The 25,184-nt window shown below is 40.2% G+C and overlaps 2 protein-coding genes across 4 annotated transcripts in view; one reads left to right on the forward strand and one right to left on the reverse strand.

Moving 5' to 3' along the window:
- The window catches only part of TBRG1 (transforming growth factor beta regulator 1), a 28,908-nt gene extending 20,194 nt beyond the window's left edge, over positions 1–8,714 (forward strand). Inside the window, exon 10 of the mRNA XM_081036586.1 lies at positions 8,698–8,714. The gene's annotated coding sequence lies outside the window, so the exon portion shown is untranslated. The remainder of the gene's footprint in view (positions 1–8,697) is intronic.
- Positions 1–25,184, reverse strand: part of SIAE (sialic acid acetylesterase) — a 37,870-nt gene that overhangs the window by 10,740 nt on the left and 1,946 nt on the right. For 2 of the 3 annotated variants that reach the window (XM_081036583.1, XM_081036581.1), the window contains exons 2-7: positions 23,145–23,306; positions 17,092–17,267; positions 7,609–7,747; positions 2,989–3,166; positions 1,491–1,600; positions 779–912 (exon numbers count right to left, since the gene is read on the reverse strand). In XM_081036583.1, coding sequence (XP_080892709.1) covers positions 779–912; positions 1,491–1,600; positions 2,989–3,166; positions 7,609–7,747; positions 17,092–17,267; positions 23,145–23,306 — 899 coding nt within the window. The remainder of the gene's footprint in view (positions 1–778; positions 913–1,490; positions 1,601–2,988; positions 3,167–7,608; positions 7,748–17,091; positions 17,268–23,144; positions 23,307–25,184) is intronic. The other variant, XM_081036582.1, reaches the window with a different exon arrangement.

Raw genomic sequence — 25,184 nt, forward strand, 5'->3', positions numbered from 1 at the left:
CATTAAATAAGTTTACGTATTCTTTTTAGGCAAGGCTGAGAGCAGAATCTTTCTGACTAATTACCACTAATTAAAAGTATGGTTTCTCCTGATATGTTTTTATTTGTGTGTTTGGACATATTTAATAAGTGCCAACCAGTTAGGTACTGGGGATATAAAAGTGATCCAGGAAAATATGGTCATGTGTGCAACCTACAGGTAAGAAAAAAGGGAAGTAAAGGGTGCTACGGAATCCCCTATCTGGGTGAAGGGGGTTTCTAACCCAGACTTTGGACAGTCACAGAAGGCTTCCTAACTGATCTCCAGGCTGAGACCTAAAGGATGATTAAAAGTAGCGAGGAAAGTATGGGAGAGAAAGATTCTTCCAGGCAAAGAGCAGGTGCGATGGGCTGGGAGTGAAAGAACAAGGTACATTCTACCGAGTGGCAGCAATAACCAAGACCAAGTTAGGGAGGGTGTAGGGAAGTGGACATTCTCACACGTTGCTAGGAGTATACATTTATACAAATTCATAAATTTCTACAGAGAAATTTGGGAACATGTTCAAAGTCTTAACAATAAACATGTAATGCTTTTCGAATAAGAAATACTAGTTACTTATTAACTTTTTAAAAAGATTTAATTGTCCCATCAGTGAACTGAGACGAATTAAGTCTTACATTCAGTTCTTGACCAGCCAGCTATGAGAGCAAAGAAAGGAATATGGATTCCAGGAAAGAGATCTCAACAGTACATTCCCACACCAAAGTCCACAAACCCTCTTTCCCTCGACATATACCTGGACAAATCCAAATGGAAAGAGACGCTCTGTCTGCCCCTGGGAGCCATGGTGGAACGTCTGACGCCAGTCTTCAATGAGTGCAGGGAACGTGCAATTGTATAGGTCCCTGTTAAAATTTACATTGGATTCCCCTGAAAAACAGTCCACATTGTCAGAGGCGTTTGGCGTAGATGCAAACATGGCCACACATTACTCCCCAGCTTCTATCCATGCCCTTAGGAAGTGGGCCTTCCTATATAGTCTCTCTGGATTGGCTTAGTGACTTGCTCGGGCCAATGGGGCATCAGCAAACATGATGCAAGCAGAGGCCTGGAAAGTGCTTCAGTTTGGGGGCCTGCTCTCTCTTGATACACCTGGAGCCCTGAGGTCGCTGTGTAAATAATAAACATAGCTGAGCTAGCTTGCTGAAAGATGGGAGGCCACATGAGAACCACGATAACCCAGCATATAGCTCCCAGTCAACACACATGAGGGAGGGGTCATCCTAGGTCATCCAGCCATTAGACAACTTGCCAGTGGCTAAAGACACCTAAGAGATCCCAGCAGATATTAGCCGAAACAGTCCAACCAGAAAAATCACCCTACTAGCCCACAGAATAGTGACCTAAATAAATTTGTTTTTGTTGTAAGTCACTAAATTCTAGGATGGGGTGTGTGTAGGCAGCAAAGCTAACTGATACAATGGAGAAACAGCAAATTGCACACTCACCCTGGTACCATATCACGCCTTTCAGAGTCATATTACACAGCGGACGGATCATGGCATTCCAGAGAACAGAGCGTTCACTGGGACCAGCTACAGAATCGGACAAAATGAACCTGAAATCAATAAGAGGCACAAGTGTCACGAGAAAGCTAGTGATTGATCACATCATGATCTCTCAGCTGGGCGTCTATCCTACTTTCACTTGTGGCCAACTCTGATGAAAGCAACACAGAATTAAACTGAACCACTCTGTTTCACATGTAAACATGTGAACAGTCTCTGAATTTCACCTGCAGGTTCTTCCCAGGATAAGGGTATTAGTCAGTTTTCTGCGAATTCAGAGTGGGCCATCCCAGCTTCCAGATAAGGTCATTAAAACCAGAGAGGAGGAATGTTTTATTATGAATTTCTCACTCAGGCAATACATTTAACTAGCACTCAATGAATAGACAGTCAATGGATAGATTGTTTTAAGCTTTTGCCATGATTCTCTTTCTTATAGCTTAATCATTGCATACAGGCTTAAGTATTTCCTTAAGATAAATTCCCAGAAATGAAATTGCTGGGTCAAAAGGAACGTTTTTTTAAGGCTTTGAACATGTTCCTACATTTCTCTGTAGAATACTTGTACAAATTTATACTCACAGCATCTGTGTAGGGAAACGCCCACTTCTCTACACCCTTGGAATTGTCCCTTCCATGTCCTCAGAGATGGGAAGCCTGGCTCCAGATTCCTCCCACTGTACCACAGGCAATTCTCTCTGCTCCAAAGCTGAATGTTTTCACTCCCCCACAGACATGCCTTTACCCAAGCTAAATTAAGAGCTCAAGTCCACCCTCTTCCCAGAGGCCTGCCCAGAACTGATGAGACAATGTCTGTGCAATCAGTTCACATATTGTCAATCTTTGTTAGTAACAGTAACTAGTCCTTTCCCCACACACATCCCCACCCCCACCAAGCATTCTTCCTGATCCAGCTTGTGTTAAGTGTGCTTTCCTAATCAGTATGCTATGCACTTCTTTGATTACATGTATATTTGTTCTTCCTGTTAGGCTGCTTATGCTTGTAAGAGATACAGCCCAGCGGTTAAGAGACAGACACTGAAGTTAGACTTTGCCACTTACTAGTCACGTCCATGAGCAAGTTACTCAACTTCTCTCAGACTTAGTATCTTTAGCTATAGTGTGTTAATGACATAGACATTTCAAGAGGCTGTTGTATTAAATGAGTTAATACATATAAACTGCTTACAACATTTTTTGGCATAAAGCTTTCAGTATTATCTACTATTATTATTAAGAAAAAGAATCATAATTGCTTTTTGATATATTCTCAAATGAGTGTGGTGGTAATGATGGTGAAAATAATACCTTACCTGTGCATGGAATAAGTTAATACATATTTGGACTTTCAATCCATACTTGACTCCCCAAAGGAGACCATGGTCCTTCTCTCTTGTATAATTTCCTGGTCAGCTTTCTCTAGAGGATGCTATCTTACCCTTGCTTAGGGACCCCACAGGCTTTCAGTGATCTTCCAGATGACCAGGCTTCAATGGGTGTGCCACCCCACGAGGAGGAGACCAGCCCAATGGGATACCGCAGAGTGTCATACAGATAGCGCCCGAAGAGCCAGCACATTGCTGACATGTACTCGAAATCTCCATGGCCTAAGTTTTCTGTTCAGAGAAAACAGTTAAAGAGAAAGAGTCAGGGAAAAAGTAGATGGATACTGTAGGTACACGATGGGTCTAAGTGAGAAGAATGGGTATGAGTCATTCCTTGCGTTCCTTTCTAAGACTTTCCAAAAGTAGGATAAGATTGAGGGGCAATTGTCTCCTTAGCAGAGAGCCAAAGCTCCCTACCTAGCCAGGCAAGGATGTTTCCCATCGACCTCCCCTATCACTTACAGGTTTCTGAGAATCTAGCACTATTAATTGTCCTCCTCAGTAGGTGAGGGGCAGAAAGGTTACTGAGTCCCTATACTAGCCTCACCTACACTTCTCTTGCCACACCTTCGTCTCCCCTTAGCTCTGTGGAAGAGAATAAGCAGTCGAGTAGGGAGCAGTCGAGAAGAAATTTGTATTTTTTTCTAGGTAGTTTTATACCTAATTTTACAGTTATGGTACTGAAAACATGGACAAGTAAGTGATGGGAAGTTTGGCCAAAAGGGAAAGCAACAAAAACCAAAACCAGTGTTTGAATTTTCAGTATAGTCTAGCTCATTTGTCCATACAGCCCAGTAACCAACACAGATCAGAGTGGGCAATTTCCATGTTAGAAGAAAGCTGATGAAGAGAGGAATGCACACACACACAAAAAAAAATGATGGGATCGTTCACCCTAATATATATTAAAGAACTACTTACTATGTATAAGTCAGTGGCTTGGCCCTATTAGAGATTCAAATTCAATACGGTCCTGGAACTCAAAAAAGTTGATAGTATGAGTGGGAATTCACGTCAATTAAAATTGATTGAGTACCTACTAAGTGCCAGGCACTTCTAGATGGTTGGGACACAGCAAGCAAAGAGATATGGAGAAACATGGAACCTTTCCTCACAGGTCTTATATTCTATAGAATAAGAAATCTATTCAGTTGAACAAAATACATGGCAAAATATGGTTAAGTGCCTCAAGAGGTACAAACAAGTGTTAAAGGGTTTCAACTGCAAAAGAAAGAATATCAAATGAAGGCATATCATTAAAAGCCTACTCCTCCCTGGTGCTTCCATGATACTCTATGCAGTGTTCCTCTTACCCCACTAAACTATTAGCTACTTAAAGGCAAGGACTTCATCCTATTCAGTATCTGGTACCTAATGGAGAGTCAGTAGATGTTTGCTGGCTGGTGTTGGGTGGCTGTGCATGACCGTTATAAGGTTGGATTCACTGATGGGCAGGTAGACATAAAAGGTAAGAGAAAAGGGGATAGGGGTGGGGAAGCCTTGAAGGACAGACAGTAGTTTAACAAGCAGAGCTGGCATTCTAGGCAGAAGAAACAATACATAAAAAGGCACATAGGCTAGGAAAAATTTTGAAACTGTTTGCCTGGAACATGGGTTGCAAAAGGAACATAAGGCTGGAGGGGAGGCTGGAGTCGCATTGGGGAGTAAAAATAGAAAGTCACTTGAAAATACTTGCGAATGAGATGGTGTGTAGGCAGAACAGGGCTCCCCCCTATTCTGCCTAATACCTGTAATCTAATACCTGTAATCTGTAAATATGTTACCTTTCGTGGCTAAAGGGACTTTGTAGGTGTGACTGGGGTTAAGGACCTTGAGACGGGAAATGGTCCTGAATTATCCAGGTGGGTCCAAACTAATTGCATGAGTCCTTCAACTCAGGGAAGCTTCCCAGCTACAGACAGAAGAGGCAGGAGAGATCGGAAATGTGAGCGAACTTGGCCTACTGCGCTCTTCCCCACATACCTGCGTCGTCTCACCTCTTTCAGGTTCTTACTGAAATGTCGCTTTTCTCAGTGGGGCTTCCAGGGCCACTCAAAACTGGAAACCACTATCCATCCCAGACCCAAGAGTCTCTCCTGCCCCCCTCCCAATCTATTTTGTCTCATTAGCACGAATCACCATCTAACCTATCCCTTATATCTCCAAATTTATTTGGTTTCTGAAGTCAGAGAGTGAAAGTCAGCTGACAGCAAGGTACAAACACATTACCCAAATCTAACTGATTCCTAAGTTTTGGATAACATGTAGTAAGAGTTCACAGACCAAAAGATTCACCCAAAAACTTACCAAAATAAATTTAGTTCCCAAGTTCTTATAGGGAGAGTTCAGATAGCATGATACTGAATGGTATCAGATACTTCGTATATAATTAACTAATTTTATTATTCATTTTCTGTACTTCCCTGCTCTAGAATGCAAGCTCCATGAGACCAGGGGTTCTTGCCTGTTTTACTCACTGTTATACCCCCAGCACTGAGACCCATACTTGACACATACCCTGTTTCCCCAAAAATAAGACCTAGCTGGACAATCAGCTCTAATGCGTCTTTTGGAGAAAAATTAATATAAAATAAGACCGGGTCTTATATCATATTGTATTTTATTATATTATACCCGATCTTATATTATAGTAAAATAAGACCAGTCTTATATTAATTTTTGCTACAAAAGACACATTAGAGCTGATTGTCCGGCTAGGTCTTATTTCCAGAGAAACACGGTAAGAGGCTCTCAAATATTTGTTGAATGAATTAATACCTGAGAATGTAGGAGCAATTAAGGTTACCAAGGTAAAGCATGTACAGAGAAAAAAGAAAAGGGACTAGAAAGAGCACAGGAGGCCACATGCGGAGGAAGGGATTGAAGAAAGCAATGACAGCAGGGAGAAGACAGAGGAGGAAACACGGGGAAGGGAGAACCACACAAGCAAAGAGGAATGTACAGCTCCTAAAAGGGGTGGTCAGCAGTGCCGAATGCTGTGGAGGTATCCAGGGTGTATAATTAGAAGAACAGTGGTCACTCTGAGGTGAGGAAGTTGTTGAGATGGAAGCAGAAGGCAGATTATAAAGGGTTAGAGAGTGAGCACGTGAAAAGAATGAAAACGAAATATGTTCTGGAAATCTGAAAATGGAACTACCCTATGATCCAGTAATTCCACTCCTAGGCATCTATCCGGAGAAATCCAAAACTCCAATTCAAAAATCTGTATGCACTCCTATGTATATTGCAGCACTATACACAATAGCCAAGATATGGAAACAACCGAAATGCCCATCGGTAGATGACTGGATTAAGAAACTGTGGTACATTTAAACAATGGAGTATTACACAGCCATAAAGAAAAAAGAAATCTTACCATTTGCAACAACATGGATGGATCTAGAGAACATTATGTTAAGCGAAATAAGTCAGAAAGAGAAAGACAAGTACCATATGATCTCACTTATATGCGGAATCTAAAGAAAAGTGAATGAACTAATCAGAAACAGTTCTGGGGACAAAGAGGAAAAACTGAGGGTTGTTAGATGGGCGGGGGGGTGGGAATAAGGGGAAAAGTGAGGGGATTAGAAAACAGTCGGTAACCACAAAATGGCCTCAGGGTTTTTGAAAAATAATTTGGGGAATGTAATCAATAATGTAAAGATTTTGTAGGGTATCTGATGGACACGTGTCCCATTTGGGAGACCACCTCAGGGAAGATGTAGATGCTTGATCAATGTACTGTACACCTGAAGGTGAATAATAATGAATGCCAACTATAATTTTATATATACAATGTGATGGCTTGGTGCGATGTCGGAGGAATAGTGGAAGGGGGGATGGGGGAAGGGAGGTCCACAGTGTAAGGGATATAAATGATGAACGTCTAAGCATTACCTTGTCTTGTGCACCTGAAACTAATAAAAAAATATATTCTGGAAACCACTATCCATCCCAGACCCAAGAGTCTCTCCTGCCCCCCTCCAATCTATTTTGTCTCATTAACACGAATCACCATCTAACCTATCCCTTATACCTGCTTTGTGTTAACAAAGCAAAGGGGAGACGTAAGGCACCTTGAGAAGGGTGTTGTCATGTTTAGTTTTGCTTTGTTTCATTATAATAAAAGAAAAGCTAAGCTCCAAGAGTAGGGACTATGTCTGTCTTGCTCACTGCTATCTCCTTGGGGCCCACTACAGAGCCACACAGAGCAGGCATGAAATAAAAATTTCTGGCTGAATAGTCAGTGGGTGAAAGAACCGCGCCTGAGGGACAAAAGGCGGGCCTGGAGGAAGTAAGAGCCCGCATCAGAGGTAGCTATGGAGGACACCTGTCAATTGTGTCCAGCCAGGGAAAACAGGGAGGAAAGAAAAGGAGAAGAGAGCGCTGAAGAGAGATGCTAGCAGACCTCATGCTGAACGGCCTCGATGTATTGAGTGAAGCTGAAGGAACAGTTGCCTGCTCATAGCAAGGAGGAAGACTTGCTGGTGGAGTCTTGGGAATAAAGCTGTGGAATGGCTACCATCGGGAATGGGGCACCGAGTCAATAAAAAATGAAAAAAAGGATGACTGGATCATAATCAATAGATAAGAATCAAATTCAGGATTACAGATTCCACCTGGGGCACTAACCCTCTACATAAGAGATGGCACGTGTTCCAGCAATCACTTACCTGAGGTGGGCTTAGACCATCGCAAGTCAACCTCAGCTAGGTCCTCCAGCTCCTCCTCTGCCTGAACGAGAGACACGGAGAGCATGCGGACAGACTGATAGGCAGCGGTGTTAGACAGCTCGCTTGTGGCATTAAATATCTAGAGAAGAAACAGGAATGTCATTTCTTACACCAACCTGCTTAGCGGGTGGTCAACTATCCTACTGCGTCTGAAACACTAGCAACCCTCTGTTTCCTTCTGAGTCTCCAATATACCAAGATCAAATGAATAACCAAAACCAATGATGCGCTGGTGTGAGTCACCTGGTTCGTCTTGACCATGAAGTGTCATGTCCCCAAAGAAGGCAGGAATGCAGTGAAACCTGACATCTCAAGGAGCAAGTCTGTATTAGATGAGAGGAGCCAAGGAGTGGTTTGGGCTAAAGAAGATCACCTCTCAGCTAGACCACTGTGATATCCTGAAATGAAAATACTTCTATTTGGAAAACGTAGCTGATAACATAAAGCCATGGCATTAACTTCTTTGAAAAATGGAGCCCAAAAGGCCGTGGGGAGGTAGACTTGTGTAATCCACACCCCAAAAGAGAGGTGTACCCAAAAGAAACACAAATGAGAAACGATCATTGAACGACTGAAACATGCTGAAATCAGTCTAAAAATGCTTATGTTCTCATCTGGGTCCAGGCAAATCACCAAAGAAAACCTTGGGAAAACATGGCAATCTGAAAGGTAGTATTCAGAGTGACTACTGAGTACAGTCCCAATGAAACAAAGAAAATGAGACAAAGGAAAGGGTCCATCCAAAGACACTTCACTTTTTCGCAAATCACTCTATGAACCCTTGGCCGTTGCTGAGAGTATGACAAGAAGGACATGGGGTTTTTCTAGACAACAATGTATATGCTCTACTGTGTAGATCGTTGTTGCTCCTATAGGGCATCCTTCCTCTATGGGCTTACACAAAGTGCTATTTCTTTTCATTCTGATTTTTTTAGTTATTTTATTTTAAAAAAGAACGTATCGTAAACACATTGTTTTGCTTTATTTGTGTTTGTTTTTTCTTGTCTTCTCTCTATCCCCTTGGACTAGTCCAGTTTTCCCAAAACAAAGGGCTAACAGGAGCATCAGGAAGCCCAGTTATCACTGGCCTCAGGGAACAAGCACTCCAGCTGAGGCAGGACTGGAGACGCACAGGAGGCTGGATACCTTCCATTGGCCGCAAGCCGCAGAGTGTGCAGCTGGCTCGTTTTCCCTCCTGCGCACCACAGAGAATACAGCTGGCCCTCCAGCCCACAGAAGAGAAATGACAGAGCAGTCAGGGTGCCCCCACAGAGTATTTCACTGAAATATGCTGCCCCCGAATCGCCTCTTCACTTGCCACCGAGCCTGTTGTGGCCAATAAGATGACCAGAAGCAAATGAATGGCTCTTTTGGTCACAATGGGAGCCACAGCCTGAAATGTTCCCTCTGTGGCAACAGCTCTAGCCTGTCAGGGTGACTGGGCTTTCCACTATCAGGACACAGATAACATACGGTTGCAGGAAAATTCCATAGTAAATCCAGATCTGTTTGTTCAGGATCTTGCCTGGCAAGTTTAATGTAAAATAAACATTAAAGAGTAAAAACAGGCTAATGCACTCACAGTATATTCTGGCAGGGAAATTATTTTTCAGCAGCAAGTACCTGTTAAAAGAGTCGCCTCCCTTGAAATTCAGTTCTTCGCTAAGCGCTAAGGATCGTCTGCTGCTTCCATGGAAACAGTGCATGGCACTGCTTCCATTCTTGCCACCCACACTAGCTTCCGCACTGATGGGGAAGTGCCTCATCGCATGAGATGCCAGCTTGGGGAGGCAGCATGGGTGAACACACTACTTGTCTTTTCGACCTGGTGCGAACACTGTAGAGTACAGCAAGGCCAACAGGTCGGAGTGGCTGATGGTCTCCCGTATTATTACCAGCTCACCAACTGGATTCAAAACATTGCCTGAAAAACTTATATTTTCAAACTCACATTTGTGTATTATTTCAAGTCAAACTTGAAAGCCACAGAAAGTGTTAAAAAAAAAAAAAAAAAAGGGCGGGGGGCATGGGGAGAAAATTTCTGCTGTACCTGATGACAATTACTTCTTGGTATCCTTTCCCAGTATCACCAAGCCTTTTAGGTGGAAGCATTTCCTCAGGGATATGGGCAGCAAACTTAGGAATAAAGAGATTTCAGGAAGATTTTCATTTAAATGACACTTGGTTTCCCTGCTGATGAAAGGGGAAGCCTTACTCCATCTGCTGAGATCAAATTTCATCTCATCAAACACCTCAGTGTAATTATTTTTCTACCAAGTATTTAAATGAGGATGTAAATGAATACCGAGGTATTTGAAGTCATTAAGGCTGCTGCGCCTGAGAGGGACCGCCACTGCCTCTCTGGGGACCTGCAGTTCGCCATCAAAGCAGCTGCTCACTAGTGTTCATTTTGTAACCTTTACACCACGTTCTTGAATTAATGAAGAGACATCAAGAATCTATTTCCTCAGAGAATCTTGACATGGGGTCTGCACAGGGAGCAAAGCACGTGTATGACTGCGTGTGTGTGTGTGTGTGTGTGTGTGTGTGTATGTGCACGCACTAAAGGACATAGGAAAACTTTACTTAAAAGAATTTGGATTCTGTAAGTTATTTTACCTTCTACTACAGTGTAATTTAGCAGTTTTTAAAGTTGAGGAAATAACTGTAAATAAGCCATCCGTAATGACTCCTGTGAATCTCTTAGTGTAATGTGCTACTGAACCTTCTCTATCTGGATTTTCATTTCTCTACTTGTAAAGTAGAAATGTGGGGATTGCCAAAATATTGAAAAATGGGTTTCCTGTCAAACAGTGGCCATTTTCTCCTGAGCTTAACTAGAAATATCCAAGTCTTAAGACCTACCCTGTCTTAGGAGGAGACAGATGAACATTTAGACTTTTCTCCATTTATAAACATCTCACTCAGTGTTATAAATAACACTCAATTTTAAAATTCCACTTTACCCTAACAAGATGGCCATACAATCTGCCATTTCCTTCATTTGAATATGAAGAGTGGTAGGTTATAGTGGAAAACTTATCTCCACAGAAAAGTCACATGGAGGGAGGGAAGGAAAAAGAACGAGACAGACACTAAGTATGTGTGTGGCGGAGGGAGTCTTTAGGAGAAAAGGAGCAAAAAGGAATAACAGAGGAGTCACATACAGCACCTTTTTGATCAAAAATAAAGTTCTCCAAAATGTTAAGAGACTAAGAAAACTTGGTTTTTGGTACTGTCAGCACCTAAAATGCCATCATATAAACTAAGTACATCCTTTAAAACCAAAAAATAAAAAATCAACACTTGGCTGTGCCAGATGGAATCTTTTTTCTATTTCCCTGTATCTTAGAGCTTATAGCCTTTGTTGAATAAAGACATGCTAAAGAGTAAATTCTAGCCAGAAAGAATGTGTTGACTCTTAACAATCAAAATCTGACTTCATTTGACAGAAAATGGGATGAGATCCACTGGCATAGATTGCTATTGAGAACCTGACTTTATAAATACAAATAGATCTGGTCCATGCCTTTCTGTGTAAACAGAGAAGTACAATTAAAGCATTAGGAAAGAACTGTTTTCCTTAATGAGTTAACAGCAATCCCACTTCTATACAAAACCATGCTTTCTATCAAAAGCTAAAAACTTCAATTTTGCTTCCATTCACTTATGCTAAAAGGGAGCCCAATTAAAGTTCTTTAATAAACATTTAAATTCAAAAGGTTTACATATTTTTAAGTAGGGCAGGAAGCAAGAGTAAATAAAAAAGGGTGGCCAGTTAGCTCAGTTAATTAGAGTGTGGCGTTGATAACACCAAGGTTGCTGGTTCAATCCCTGCATAGGCCACTGTGAGCTGTGCCCTCCTTAAAAAAAAAAAAAAAGTAAATAAAATATTGGTTGGGAAGAAATAAACACAAGAATTTAGATTTTGAATTAGAAAACTAATAATGAAATGAAGTACCTAGGTCCAGAGTAGAATCTTTTTAGTAGTATTATTTATTAATCAGTTAAAAAAAAAAAAGAAAGAAGAAACTAGAAGGGCTATAAGGGTTAGAAGCACTTCAAGCAAAACAAGAAATAAAGTACGTAAACGGACTCAATATTATAAATTTTTTAAAAAAGAAATTAATTGAGTTGATGGTCTAGAGATGGTTGTAGAGATTTTTAAACCTCAAATTTAAACATTTCTGAAAGACAGAAAAGCAGATAATGAAAGAAAGGCAGTAAAATAAAAATCAACTTGAGAAGAAACTGAGTTTTAGAGAAAGAGCTAGAGAAGACAATAATCTTTCCAAGTTCTTATCCTATTAAAGGAAACAAATCAAAGTACACAGAACATATTAACGGCAATCGATAATGCAAATTATGTATTCCTGAGGTCCTCATTTATATAATGTGCGTCTTTATTGTATAATGAGCCTTTAATAGCCATTTAAGAGATTAGTTAAATCAATACCAATTTCTTGTTTTTCAAAACTTTCTTTTTAAAATTATAGTTATGTCATGCTTAGTATAGAAAAATACAGACAAGCAAAGAAAATCAGTCCCGATTTCAAATGTGCCAAAGAACTTAATTCATGCTATTTCTCTGGAGCTCTGATAGTGAGTGACAAAGGTAGTACTGATCTTTCAGCAATATTTTAAGCTGATATAATTTAAATATGTCTATGAACTTGCTATCACACTGTCTAGCCCTGATCCTAATTTAAATGAAACAACGGTCTCCCTTACTTTTATTTTTAAATCAGACAGCTGCCACTAAAGAAACAAAGCAATGACAATTCTGAGGCCCAAAGCACTAACTCCAATCACACCCTATCCAGAAATCCACTCTCCTTATTCTAGACTGTTTTTTGTGTTTAATTTTAAAAAGTAGAGTTGACCTCAAAAAGAAATCTAAGTGCTAAACACATACAGCACCAAAGCTTTTGTTCTACCACAGATGCCTTGCTATAATACCAAACTATTAAGAGATCTCTTCCCTTGATAACTTTTCCAATATTCTTTTTATCCAGCTTTACTTAGGAGAACTCACTAATGGTCTATCAGAGGGGCCCTATTCTCTAAAAGCAATGGAGACAGGAACACTTCAAGTGAGTTTCATCATTGACCGACATATCGGCAAGATGGCATCCTCTGGATCTGTCCCACCTGATTCTCCATGTACTGTACAGTAGTACCTCAGTTTTCGAACGGCTCCATTGACGAACATTTCAGTTTACAAACGCCATAAACCCAGAAGTAAATGCTTTGGTTTTCAAACACGCCTCGGAAGTCGAACATGTCACATGGCTGCCACTGACTGCAAGATCCTGAGGCCTAGCTGTCGCCTGTTTTCAAACGTTTCAGAACTCGAACAGTCTTCCGGAACAAATTACGTACAAAAACTGAGGTACCACTGTATACGCTGGATTCCCTACCTAGGAGCCTACACAGTGCTCTTGCTCTTGACACTCTAGCAGGGGGAAACAATCCCAGTGATGCCTCTGCGTATTCATAATAAAGGAGAAAAAAATACTAGGTCTCAAAATTTAAGAACAGTTAATTTTCAAAGGCAGTGATTGAAAGAGAGAAAAAAAATTGACACTAACAAAAGAAACCATAGGCTATGAAAAAGTTGAGCAAAAAAGGTCATGACTGGCATATTATTTGTTCTATGTGAATAAAAAAATGTATGTTAATTTGATATATGAATATTTATATATCAATTTGATATGACACCTAATTGAAGTATTGAAGTATTAAGATATCTGTAACTTACCTCAGATGGTTCACCAAAAAAAGGATAAGCCAAATATGGCAAAATATTAACAACTGTCAATCCAGGTGATAAGTAGATAGATGTTTATAAATCTCTCAACTTTTGTGTCTGTTTGAAATTTTTTATAATAAAAAGTTGAAAAAATAATGACATATTATATTCAAACAGCAGTAAAGGCCTTTTAGAGGCAAACAAAATAATTTACTCTTCCATAAAGGTCCTGTAAAACAGTTAGGTCAAATATAATCACTGCACCATACAAACTAAGCCTCAGACATTTAACAAAATTCAACATATTTTCATGAGAGAAAAGTCCTCAACACGATAAAAGGCATATATGAAAAGCCCATGGGTAATGTCATACTCAGTGGTAAAAAAACTGAAAGCTTTCCCCCTAAGTCCAGGAATAAGACAAGGATATCTGCTCTCAACTCTGCTATTCAATGTTGTACAGAAGTTCGAGCCAGAGCTATTAGACAAGAGAAAAGAAAGGCATCCAAATTGTAAAGAAAAGGGGTAAAACTACCTCTATCCACAGATGATATGCTTCTATACATAGAAATTCTCAAAGAATCCAAAAAAGCTACTAGAGCTAATAAATGAATTCAGCAAAGTTTCAGGTACAAGATAAACATGCAAACATCATTTGTTTCTATATACCAGAAATGAACAATCCTAAGAGGAAAATAAGAAAGAAATCCCATTTGGAATAGCATCTAAAAGAATTAAATACTTGGGAATAAATCTAGTCAAGGAGGTAAAAGATCTGTACACTGAAAACTATTTTAAAAATGCTGAAAAATTAAAGAGGATCTAAACTAATGGAAAGAAGTCCCATGTTCATTATAGGAGTTAAAATGCCAACACTACCCAAAGCAATCTACAGATTCAAACACAATACCTATTAAAATTCCAACAGAATTGTTTTCAGAAATGGAAAAGCATATCCTCACATTCGTAAGGAATGCTAAGGGACCCTAACTAGTCAAAACAATCTTGAAAAAGAAGAATGAAGTTGGAGGATTCACACTTCCCGACTTTGAAACTGACTACAAAGCTATAGTAATTAAAACAGTATGGTACTGGCATAAGGAGAGATATATAGACCAATAGAAAAGAATAGAAAGCCCAGAAATAAACCCTCATATATATCGTTAATTGATTACTGACAAGAGTGCCAAGACCACTCAATGGGGAAAGGACAGTCTTTTCAACAAATGGTGCTGGGAGAACTGGATATCCACACGCCAAAAAAAAATGAAATTAGACCCTCACCTTATATCATATACCAAAATTGACTCAAAAACGAATAAAGACCTAAACTTAAGAACTAAAACTATAAAACTCTTAGAAGGCAACACTGGAGAAAATCTTCATGACATTGTATTTGGCAACAATTTCATGAATATGACACCAAAAGCACAGACAACAAAATTAAAAAATACATAAACTGGACTTCATAAAAATAAAAAACTTGTGTGCATCAAAGGGCACCCTCAAGAAAGTGAAATGACAATCTACGGAACAGGAGAAAAATATTTTCAAATCATAGATCTGACAAGTGATTAATATCTAGAATATATAAAGAATTCCTAAAGCTTAACAACAAATAACCCAATTCAAAAATGGGTGAAGGACTTGAATAGACATTTCTCCAAAGAAAATATACAAATGGCCAATAAGTATGTAAAATAATAGTCAACAACATTAGTCACTAGGGAAATGCAAATCAAAACCACAATGAAATACCATCTCACACCTACTAATATGGCTACAGTAAAAAAAAAAAGGAAAGTAACACATGTGAGGATGTAGAGAAACTGGAACCTTTGCATATTTCTGGTAGAAATGTAAAATGGGGGTAAGGGGGATCAAATATATGGTGATGGAAGGAGAACTGACTCTGGGTGGTGAACACACAATGGGATTTACAAATGATGTAATACAGAATTGTACACCTGAAATCTATGTAATTTTACTAACAATTGTCACCCCAATAAACAAACAAACAAACAAATAAATAAAAGAAATGTAAAATGGTACAGTCCCTGTGGAAAACAGTTTGGTAGTTCCTCAAAAGTTAAACATAGAGGCAGCCAGATGGCTCAGTTGGTTAGAGCAAGAGCTCTGAACAACAGCGTTGCCGGTTCAATTCCCACATGGGCCAGTGAGCTGCACCCTCCACAACTAGACTGAAGACAACAAGCTGCCGCTGAGCTGCCGGAGGGGCAGCCGGATGGCTCAGTTGATTAGAGCGCGGGCACCAACAGGAAGGTTGCTGGTTCAATTCCCTCATGGGATGGTGGGCTGTGCCCGCTGCAACTAAAGATTGAAAATGGCAACTGGACTTGGAGCTGAGCTGCGCCCTGCACAACTACAATGAAGGACAATGACTTGGAGCTGATGGGCCCTGGAAAACACACTGTTCCCCATTATTCCCCAATAAAAACTAATTTAAAAAAAGTTAAACATAGAACTAATAGATGACCCAGCAATTCCAAGCATAGGTAGATAGCCAAAAGAGTTGAAAGAAAGGACTGGAATAGGTATCGGCATCCCAGTCTTCATAGAAGGATTATTCACAATAGCCAAGAGGTGGAAACAACCCAGGTGTCCATCAACAGATGAATGGATAAAAAAAAATTGGCATATCCAATAGAATATAATTCAGCCATAAAAAGGGATAACATTCTGATACATGCCACAACATGGATGGACCTTGAAAATATTATGCTTAATAAGTCAGACACAGAAGGACAAATACTGTATGATTCCATTTATATGAGGTACCTAGAATATGCAAATTCATGGAATGAAAGCAGATAGAGATTACCAGGGGCTGGAAGGAGGAGCAAAAGGGGAATAATCGCTTAACAGGTACAGAGTTTATGTTGGGGATGATGAAAAAGTTTTGACTACAGATAGGGTGACGGGTAAACACAGCATTGTGAATATATTTAACGCTACTTTTACCAACGGTTAAAATGATAAACATTACATTCATGTAAATACATTTTTTAAAGCATGTTTTAAAAACAGTCTCAAAAATACCAAGTGATCTGCTCCAAGACATACCCTAGTAAAAGGCAAAGCCAACGTTCAGTCTCAATTTTTCAATCTCCATGACAACAAAAGACATAGAGTATATTAGCTGCTCGGCATTAAAACAAAATCTAATTGTTTTGATTTCCTAGGCTCTCCCCAGAAGCTCACCTTGTAAGACCAGTCCAAAGGAAGAGTAATCTACTTTGTCTTCAATTTGTTAAGAAATCGCCATTACCATCACATAGGTTCTAGCTTCTGCCTTCAGTGTAGCCCAGGGAGGTGGGAAAAGAGATGCCTGGCATCTGACAGCACACCAGCCGTGATTAAGACAGCTGGCTCTGGAGTTGCATGACCCATTCATATTCTGGCTCCACTATTCACCGTGACCTTAAGCAGGTAATTTAACCTCAGTGGGCCACTTGCCTAGGATGTGAGATGTGAATAACAGCACTTACCTCATAAAGTTGTTAAACCAAATTAATTAATACGTGCAAAGCACTTAGATTAGTTCTTGGCAAATGGTAAGAACGAAGGTATCTACCTCCTTGCCCCTTGCTCCTCCTTCTTTTTCTTCTTTTTCATCAACGTTATTTATTATCACTGAGACTGCAAATTACCTGTAAAACCGTCATCTGCATGTTACTCTGCCCACTGCAAAGCCAGACATCACCAAATAAGACATCATGAACTCTCAGGGTTAAGTTCCTTCCCCCGAAAGTCTGTTCTGCCATGACTTCATAAGGCCCACCAGCCTTCATAGGATCCAGAATCACCGTCCAGCTATTGGAGTATGCTGAAATAATAACAAGGCTCCAAGAAATTAGTCAATCAATTAATTAAACGGAGATTAAAGCCCAATTATGTCATGTATCATACTCATTTGTGGCTATTCCCAGCCTCAGTGATGAACTGAAATCAAAGCTATGAAAACTGGCCAAATTTCAGACAAGCAAATAGAAATAACAAAAGCAGCCACATTTCTATCCTTAATCTGTGCCAATCCCTCCTTACTATTAACTGGAGCATTTATAACAAAAATTACCCAGTTATAATCCTAAATGAGGATAGACAAAAATACAAAGAGATTAAAATTCAAGGGAGTTTAATTAAATAAAAAGGATTCTTATTATACTAGCCAACTGTCAATATTAACATAATCATAATCTAATAGATTTACACAGTGCCCCAAATGTGAGCTCAGCTTAGAGAAAATCATTTATAATCTGAAACTTTCCCATCCTTGTCATCAATTCCCCCCAACCTCCTCCCCACATTGCTACCAAGAATTAATACTAGTAGTGGTGTTTTTGCTCCAAAAGACACAGCAGAGCTGATTGTCCGGCTAGGTCTTATTTTCGGGGAAAGACGATATCAACAGTTAAATAGGTGAGTGGAGAAACTGACACATAAAGAAGTAGTGGGAGGCATATAAATTAATCTCTGTGACAAAGATATTTAGACTTTTCCAATTAATTATTTTCACAGTTATTTACCAGACTTAAGGTTTTCAGGCTGAATTAAGGAGATGAAAAGCTATCCAAAAAAGACCCTGTTTCAGAGAGTCAGAGCATATTCTTAGGAACCACCCTCCTACCACCTTCCTACCTCTCACCTACTCACACCACCACCCTTGCAAACATCATACTCAGAAACTTAAGGAAAATGTCTTCAAAATGGCAAATTTATGCCTAGGAGAACCAAACAACATGAATAAAGTTAAAAAAAAATGAAAGTGAGAACATACCTAAATTGGAGAAATTATCATTTAAAAATAAATATTCTTGGGATAACGCAGAAGAATAGGAACTCATTTATAATTTGTGCCCATCAGATCCATGTAAATTCAAAGGAAAAGTAATGGTAAGAACTGGAAATGGAGCATCCTAAAGTGATTATACCAGCCTGGAAAAAATAATTATAAAAATACTATCCATGTGCTAAACAGCGTGCTAAATTCTTTCTAATCAGCAAGAGCAAAGCAGAAGCATAAGAAGTCTGGAGGCACAACGGGAGTTCAGTAAAATCCAAACTATAAAGGATTACTCAGTTTTGGGGGAAATATCCAAACCCCCCCAGGTATCAGTGAAAGGGTGCATGTTTGCTCCTCTCTAAAGCACAGCTCACTGAGCTTGCTCCGCCAGCCCTAAACGGTCACTTAAGCCCGGGACCAAATGTTCACTATTGTTTTTAAATCACTAATAGCCAGACATCAACATATTAAATGTATAATTCACCTAAAGCGGAAGAATCACTGTTTTGGAAACAGTGGGCAGCTAGTACAGATTGTGTCCCACAGGTGCGTGCGCTCTGTATGGCTCACACTTCTGAGCAGGCAGACACTCCAATCTGTCCCAAATGCACTCTTGCCAAGGTCTTCCCAGGCTTCTTGCACTGACATCTCTTACTGGAGCTCTGTCCTTCTGCTACCAACATGACTCATTCATAATGATCAAGTCAACCCCCAGAAAACCTAGCACAAAACTATGTTTTAGCCTTCTATGATTAGACCATCCTTTCCTCGTCACTGCTGTTGACTCGGTATTTACACTTTGCCTCAAGTCAGGCAATATGGCTGGTGAAGAAAACGGCCTTCACCAGAGTTTCTGAAAGTTTAGCTGCCCAGCAATAAAAAGACAAATAAGGGAGGGGGGACATCTGGACAAAACATGACAATCCCATCCTATGACAGAGGATGAGCTCCCTCCTCGGAGGTGAAAAGAACTACAAATCAAGGCCTGGGCCTTATTCCCAAGCATCGTTCTCCAGAGGAAATCCATCAGCTCACTCAAAGACCCTTGAGAATTTCCTTCTGTTCTACTCCTCAAGTTCTTTTAATTTCTAGCTTTTCCCCTCTCCTACTTGATAGAAAAACAAACTCTGATACAGTAATGAGTGTTAAGTGAAGTTTAACTGCCAAGAGGGGCAGAGGTAATCAGACCCACTACAGAAAGGTGCGTGGCTGCCTGAATTTATCATCATGCTTGAGGTAAACAGATATATTTTCTCTAACTTAGGAAAATACAAAAAGACTAAACCCCTTAGAAAAATAAAAGTCCATGAGGTTGAGTCCAAATAATAAAACTGAGTCACTGACCACAAAGAGTTGAAGTTCACCAACCATCTGGCTTCCTGCTGATTCTGGTGGGCTTTCGGAGCAACACTTGCTCTGGTTCCTTCTTCTGGGCCCTAATCACTTGCGATTTTGTAACCTCATTTCCCATCCAGGCCTAGGTTTCTGTAAATTGTCTTCTATTCAAATCTCTGCTTCCTCATATTCTTTTTCCCCCATCTAGGAAGATTCACCTCCTACCTTCACTACACAGCTACTTGGAGTGTTTACTGTGTGCCAGGCACTCCATCATGTAAATGACAGAAACACCCCCCCACACACCCCCAGGGTTATACTGACAAGAAAGTCTTGCAAACTGACTAGGGCTTTGTGTTTTCACATGTAATGGGTAGCATACATAGTGGCATATTCCTTACTGTTCATCTTCTCTTCACATTCCAGCCAAGAGCACAGGTAAAGAACTCTGTGTCCGTTTCCTCTCCATCTCCCTGACCAACCCCCATCTCAAAATGGGAAGAACAAACAATTAAAGGGAAAAAAATTAAAATAATTTGTCTAGAGACATGATTAGTCATAAAGTGCTTTCTCTTTTCTTTTTGCTATTCACATCAGATGTTAATTATTTTTCAGGTTGTTGTGCCAAATTTCAGATGCCAAGAACAGAAAAAGGAAAATCATCCATGACCTTTCCCTTCTCTAGAGGAAAAAACCTGGAGCTGGAAAAAACCACCCTATTCATTTCCTCCCCTACAGAACCCTGGCACTTCACCAGCTGCAAATTGGTTCAGTGGTTTGTGGAAGTGACTTGGAGGTAAAGAAGGCTTTACTGCCCAAATTGCCCTTTTCTGACCTGTGTTTATTCTGTATAATATCCATCTCCACAACCACCAAACATAAATGTGAGAAAAAGCTTACTTTTCAGTCAATAAAACTGTTTATGTAAGTTACTTAAACCGTACCATGGTATGGCAGACACACCCACACCCTAACGTGACCCCTCAATAAGTCACACCCTTTTATAATCCCCTCCCCTCGAGTGCACGCAGTCTGTGATTTGCATCCAACCAACAGAAATGGCAAAGGACACTAGACATCATGCTCATGATTAGGTCACATTACATGGAAAAGAGAAAGGGATTTTGCAAATGAGATCAAGTCCCTAGTCAGTTGACTTTAAGTTAATAAAAAGCAAGATTATCCTGGGTGAGCCTGACATAATAAGGTGAGTCCTTCAAAATTGCATCTAGAGGTCAGAGGTTGGAAGCAGCTAAGATATGGCCAGGAAAATCCTACAGGCAGAGGGAAATGAATCTGCCAGTAGTGTGAGGGAGCTTGGAAGTGGATCATTCCCCAGTCGAGCCTCTGGATGAGAACACACCCTGGCTGAAGCCTAGATTTCAGCCTGTGAGACCCTGAGAAGAGAACCCAGATAAACAACAGCCAGGCTACAGATCTACAGAAATTGTGAGACAGTAAAAGTATGTCATTTTAAGCACTTAAGTTTGTGGTAATCTATTATGTAGCACAGAAAACTAGTATGCATGCTAACACTACAACCAGGAGCTTTTTATTTGTCTAAGGGGTTTAGTCTTTTTGTATTTTTCTAAGTTAGAGAAAATAAATGTTTACTTCAATCATGATGATAAATTCAGGCAGACACAACCTCATTTTATCACCCACATATGCGTCCCCCATATGAGTAAAAGTGAACGGACACGCTATTCTCCCCAATTTGATTCCTTGTGTCTGAATCATCATGCATCATTTGACAACATGGTTTGAACAGGCCCAATAATTGACCATATTCCCAATCATCCCTCAGGTTTTAATTTTCCCAATGCTTAAGTATCAGTCTTCTGGACAAAAACCTTTACGTTATTAAATTCCACTCTGTTGTGGGCACCTGGGGGTTTACAGGTAATAAGTTAAATATTAACAGAGATAGATAGAGTGGCAAACTGCAGTAGTCTAGCTGAAAAATCCCAGAGTCCTCATTAATATTTAAATAGAAGGTAACCCTTCAATAGACCCTGCAGTGTCTCTTGTGAGAACCATTTTGTTTCCTCCCCTATGAAATTTCCTACATGTCTACCTTCTTTATTCCAAATAACACTTTATCCATTTTGCTTCATGGGCAGGACAGAGCAAGATGCCCACTGAAGTAGGTGTGTGGATCTATACAAACTAAAATACCTTTGTTCTCTACCAAGCAAATGTAGAAAGTCTAAGCACAGATCTGGCTCCACCACCATATCGTTAACTCTTCTAGACAGAGGCTCCTTTGTAGGGACTCTGTGCATGAAGGTTGCTAATTCTCACCTTCTTGACCATCCTCACATGACTACCTTGGGTCAAGCCTTCACTGTCTGTTGCCTGAATATCATAATGGTCTGTTAACGGGTCCCATCACCTCTACTCTGATCGATCTCCAATCCACCTTCCACAGTGCTGCCAGAGTAATCCTTCTAAAACAAAACTCTGATTGTGTTATTTTGCTGCTTGATCCAAAATAGAGTATCTACTCCTTAGCAATGACAGACAAGCCTCCTACAATTCCAACCTTGTCTCCTGTCATCCACCACCAGTCATGTACCCCAGTGTTCCAGACACACACACCTACTTCCCATTTCTCCAATGACCCATGCTCACTTGTTCCTCCAGGCCTTTGCCCAGACTATTCCCTCTACCTGGTTTGCCCTACTCATCTTCCAAGATGAGTCATAAAACTTAGACTAAGTTAATTATCCCTATTAAGCACTCCCATGGCATCCTGTACTTCCCAATTGTGACACATATCACACTTAATTGTAATTGCTTATTATTTTTCTGTCTCCTCCCCTAATCTACAAGCTTTATTAGGGGAAAGACCACATCTGTTTGTTTTATCACTGTATCACAGTATCTAACACAGTGTCTAGCACATAGAAGACATTCAATAAATGTTTGAGTGACTAACCAAAATAATGACAACAACAGTAACAACAGCTAACATTTATTCAGTACTTATTGTGTGCCAGGCACTGATCTGAGTACTTTATATGTGTTAACTCATTGAATCCCCACAACAATCCCAAATACTATTATCTCACTTTTCAAATAAATAAATTGTGACACAGAGATATCAAATAGTATGTCCAAGGTGACACAGCCATTAAGTGAGGGAGTCAGGACCTAAACCCAAACAGTGAATTCCAGAGCCTAGGTTCTTAACCAGTCCTCCATACTGCCTTTCCTTTATATGCGATTCATTCAAGTGCCCCCTTCTGTAGAAATCTTCCCTTTCCATGCAATGTGAGGTAGGTATTTTGCTTCTGTATCCCGTGACACCCCTTATGTAACTGCCTCAGAGCAGTTACCACACTGCTCTATGTGACTTGGTGCCTATTCCCGTTATTCCATGAGCTCCTTGAGAACAGGCACTTTGACTTAATCTCAGTTTTCTTTGTTTTCTCAGTGCCTGGCTCACAGTAAATACTCAAATAACTTTTATGGATGGATGAATGAATGGATGGCCTGAGCTGGAGCACAAGCATTCATTTTCAGATTCTCCAGCAGATGGCAGAAGAAGACAAAAGCTGAATGAAGGATGGGCAGCCTTACTTTTCACAGAGGTCACTTTCTTCATGATGGTTTCCTGATGTTGGCAAAGGGTCACTGTCACTGTGGCTCCAGATATGCCATACCCCCAAATCACTGCCCCCGCAGGCTTCTTCTGCAGCACCATGTGATTATCGATGTATGAAGCAAATCGAAAACGAGCATCTAAAAAATTTAGCAAACACTTAGAAGAGCAACCCCAGGAAGAGCATCATGGATTGAATCTGGTTGAACAGCAAGGAAAATACAGTCTTTATACAAGAGAATTTGAATATACCCAGTCGTTTTAATCTTCTAAAACTAGATCTTACTCCTCCTAGTTAGGTAAGCAACATAACAAGAACAGTTTCCAACAATATGCAGCCCAGTACAAGACCAGTAAGGAAAACATGAAGAGCCTAGAGCAACCAATGTGCCACAGACCTTGTCCCCTTCAGAGCTCTTGATTTGCCTTTGCTCTCAGGGTTGGCCCTAACGCTCTCCCCCAAAATCATTAAAATGATCCTTTTATGCACCCCATAGGTGGTGTTTATGAGAAAAATAAACCACTTCCCGTCCCCTACTTTCCATTGCCACGCCCACTTCTAGCAGCTGGGAATAAAGCAGCCTGCCTCTCTCCAATAGTTCTATCTAATCATGTCTCCCCTTTCCATCCTACCAGTGTGAATTTCCCTCGAATAACTCCCCTCACTGTGGTTTTTTGACAACCCACTGAAAATTCTAAATAAGCATTTATGAATATCTGCGACAAGCCTGCTTCCTTCTAAGGTAAATTCAGATAAATTAAGATGTAAAAAATAAGGTCGGTGAAAGACAGAAGGTCAAAATGTCTGAACAAAGGTCTTTTGTCCCCATTTTACCCATTTCACAAGCTAAATTATGCAAAAAAAGAACAAGAAGAAAAGCACTAGAAACTGGGTTCTATTCTAGAGTCACTAACAAGACTGAATAAGAACTCACTTTAACAAGATCGTTCCTATTTTTAACATCCAGCCTATATCTTAGTATTTTATTAATAACAACTATCTATCCAAATGACCTGTGAGTTCCTCATCACAACTTAAAAGGGGATAAACAACTTAAGTTACATCCCATTACATTTTGTCTGAACAAAACAGACAAAAATCCCTAGAATAATTAACAAAAATTAAGATTTTTTTTAAAGGATTTTAAACAAAAATGATAGGCAGGAAAGAGAATCAGACCTAACAAGGCTGACATTTTCCTCCCTGGAAGCTACAAATGATGACAGCCCCTTAGGCTATACAGAGCAGCATAGCTAATGGGGCCTCCTACACAGAATCGGTGGCCTATTTGTCCCGTGCTTCAAATAACAGCCCCAGTCCCTAAATATTCACAGTTCTCTTATGAATTACTTCCATCATGAAACCTACATGACAATCAAAGTTCATCCAGAAGGCCCACTGGGCTGGAGATGCACGGTTACCAGGAACAAAATGCTCTAAGACACCCGGAATTGCATAAGCTCTTTGGCAGCCTGCAGTAAGGAAGGGGAGAAGCACACGCTTGCGCATGTGTGTGCATGTGTGCATGTGTGTGTGTGTGTGTGAAGGCCTTGTCTCTGGTAGGTGCTTCTTATAGAACAAAACTGAAAACCAATGGCCTCAGAGCTAAGCAGAGAGAGGGTGGGGAGGGGGAATGGAGTGAATAAAACTGGCTGCTGCTGGCATATGAGCCCATGCAAATGGAGGGCTCTAGACATGCGCAGCCACTGTCTCAGAAGCTGGGGGAAATGCCTTTCCAAGTCAGTATGTTTTTCCCAACACACATTTACTGAAGCTCTTTGTGCATAGCTCTATTCTGAATTAAAGAATAGTAGAAGTGGAAAGGATCTTTCACACCCTGGGGTATAATCAAGTTATTTACTGATCGATCAGTAGACTGAGACCTTAGTAGATTACATAATTTAAAAAATACCTTGAATATTAATTAATTAATTCAACAAATATTTATTGATGCCTATGTCCCAGGCACCATTTTAAACACTGAGGATACAACAGTGAAAAGACCAAAAAGAAAAAA

This window comes from Rhinolophus hipposideros (genome assembly GCF_964194185.1).
Source record: "Rhinolophus hipposideros genome assembly, chromosome: 24".
NCBI classification, from domain to species: Eukaryota; Metazoa; Chordata; class Mammalia; order Chiroptera; family Rhinolophidae; genus Rhinolophus; species Rhinolophus hipposideros.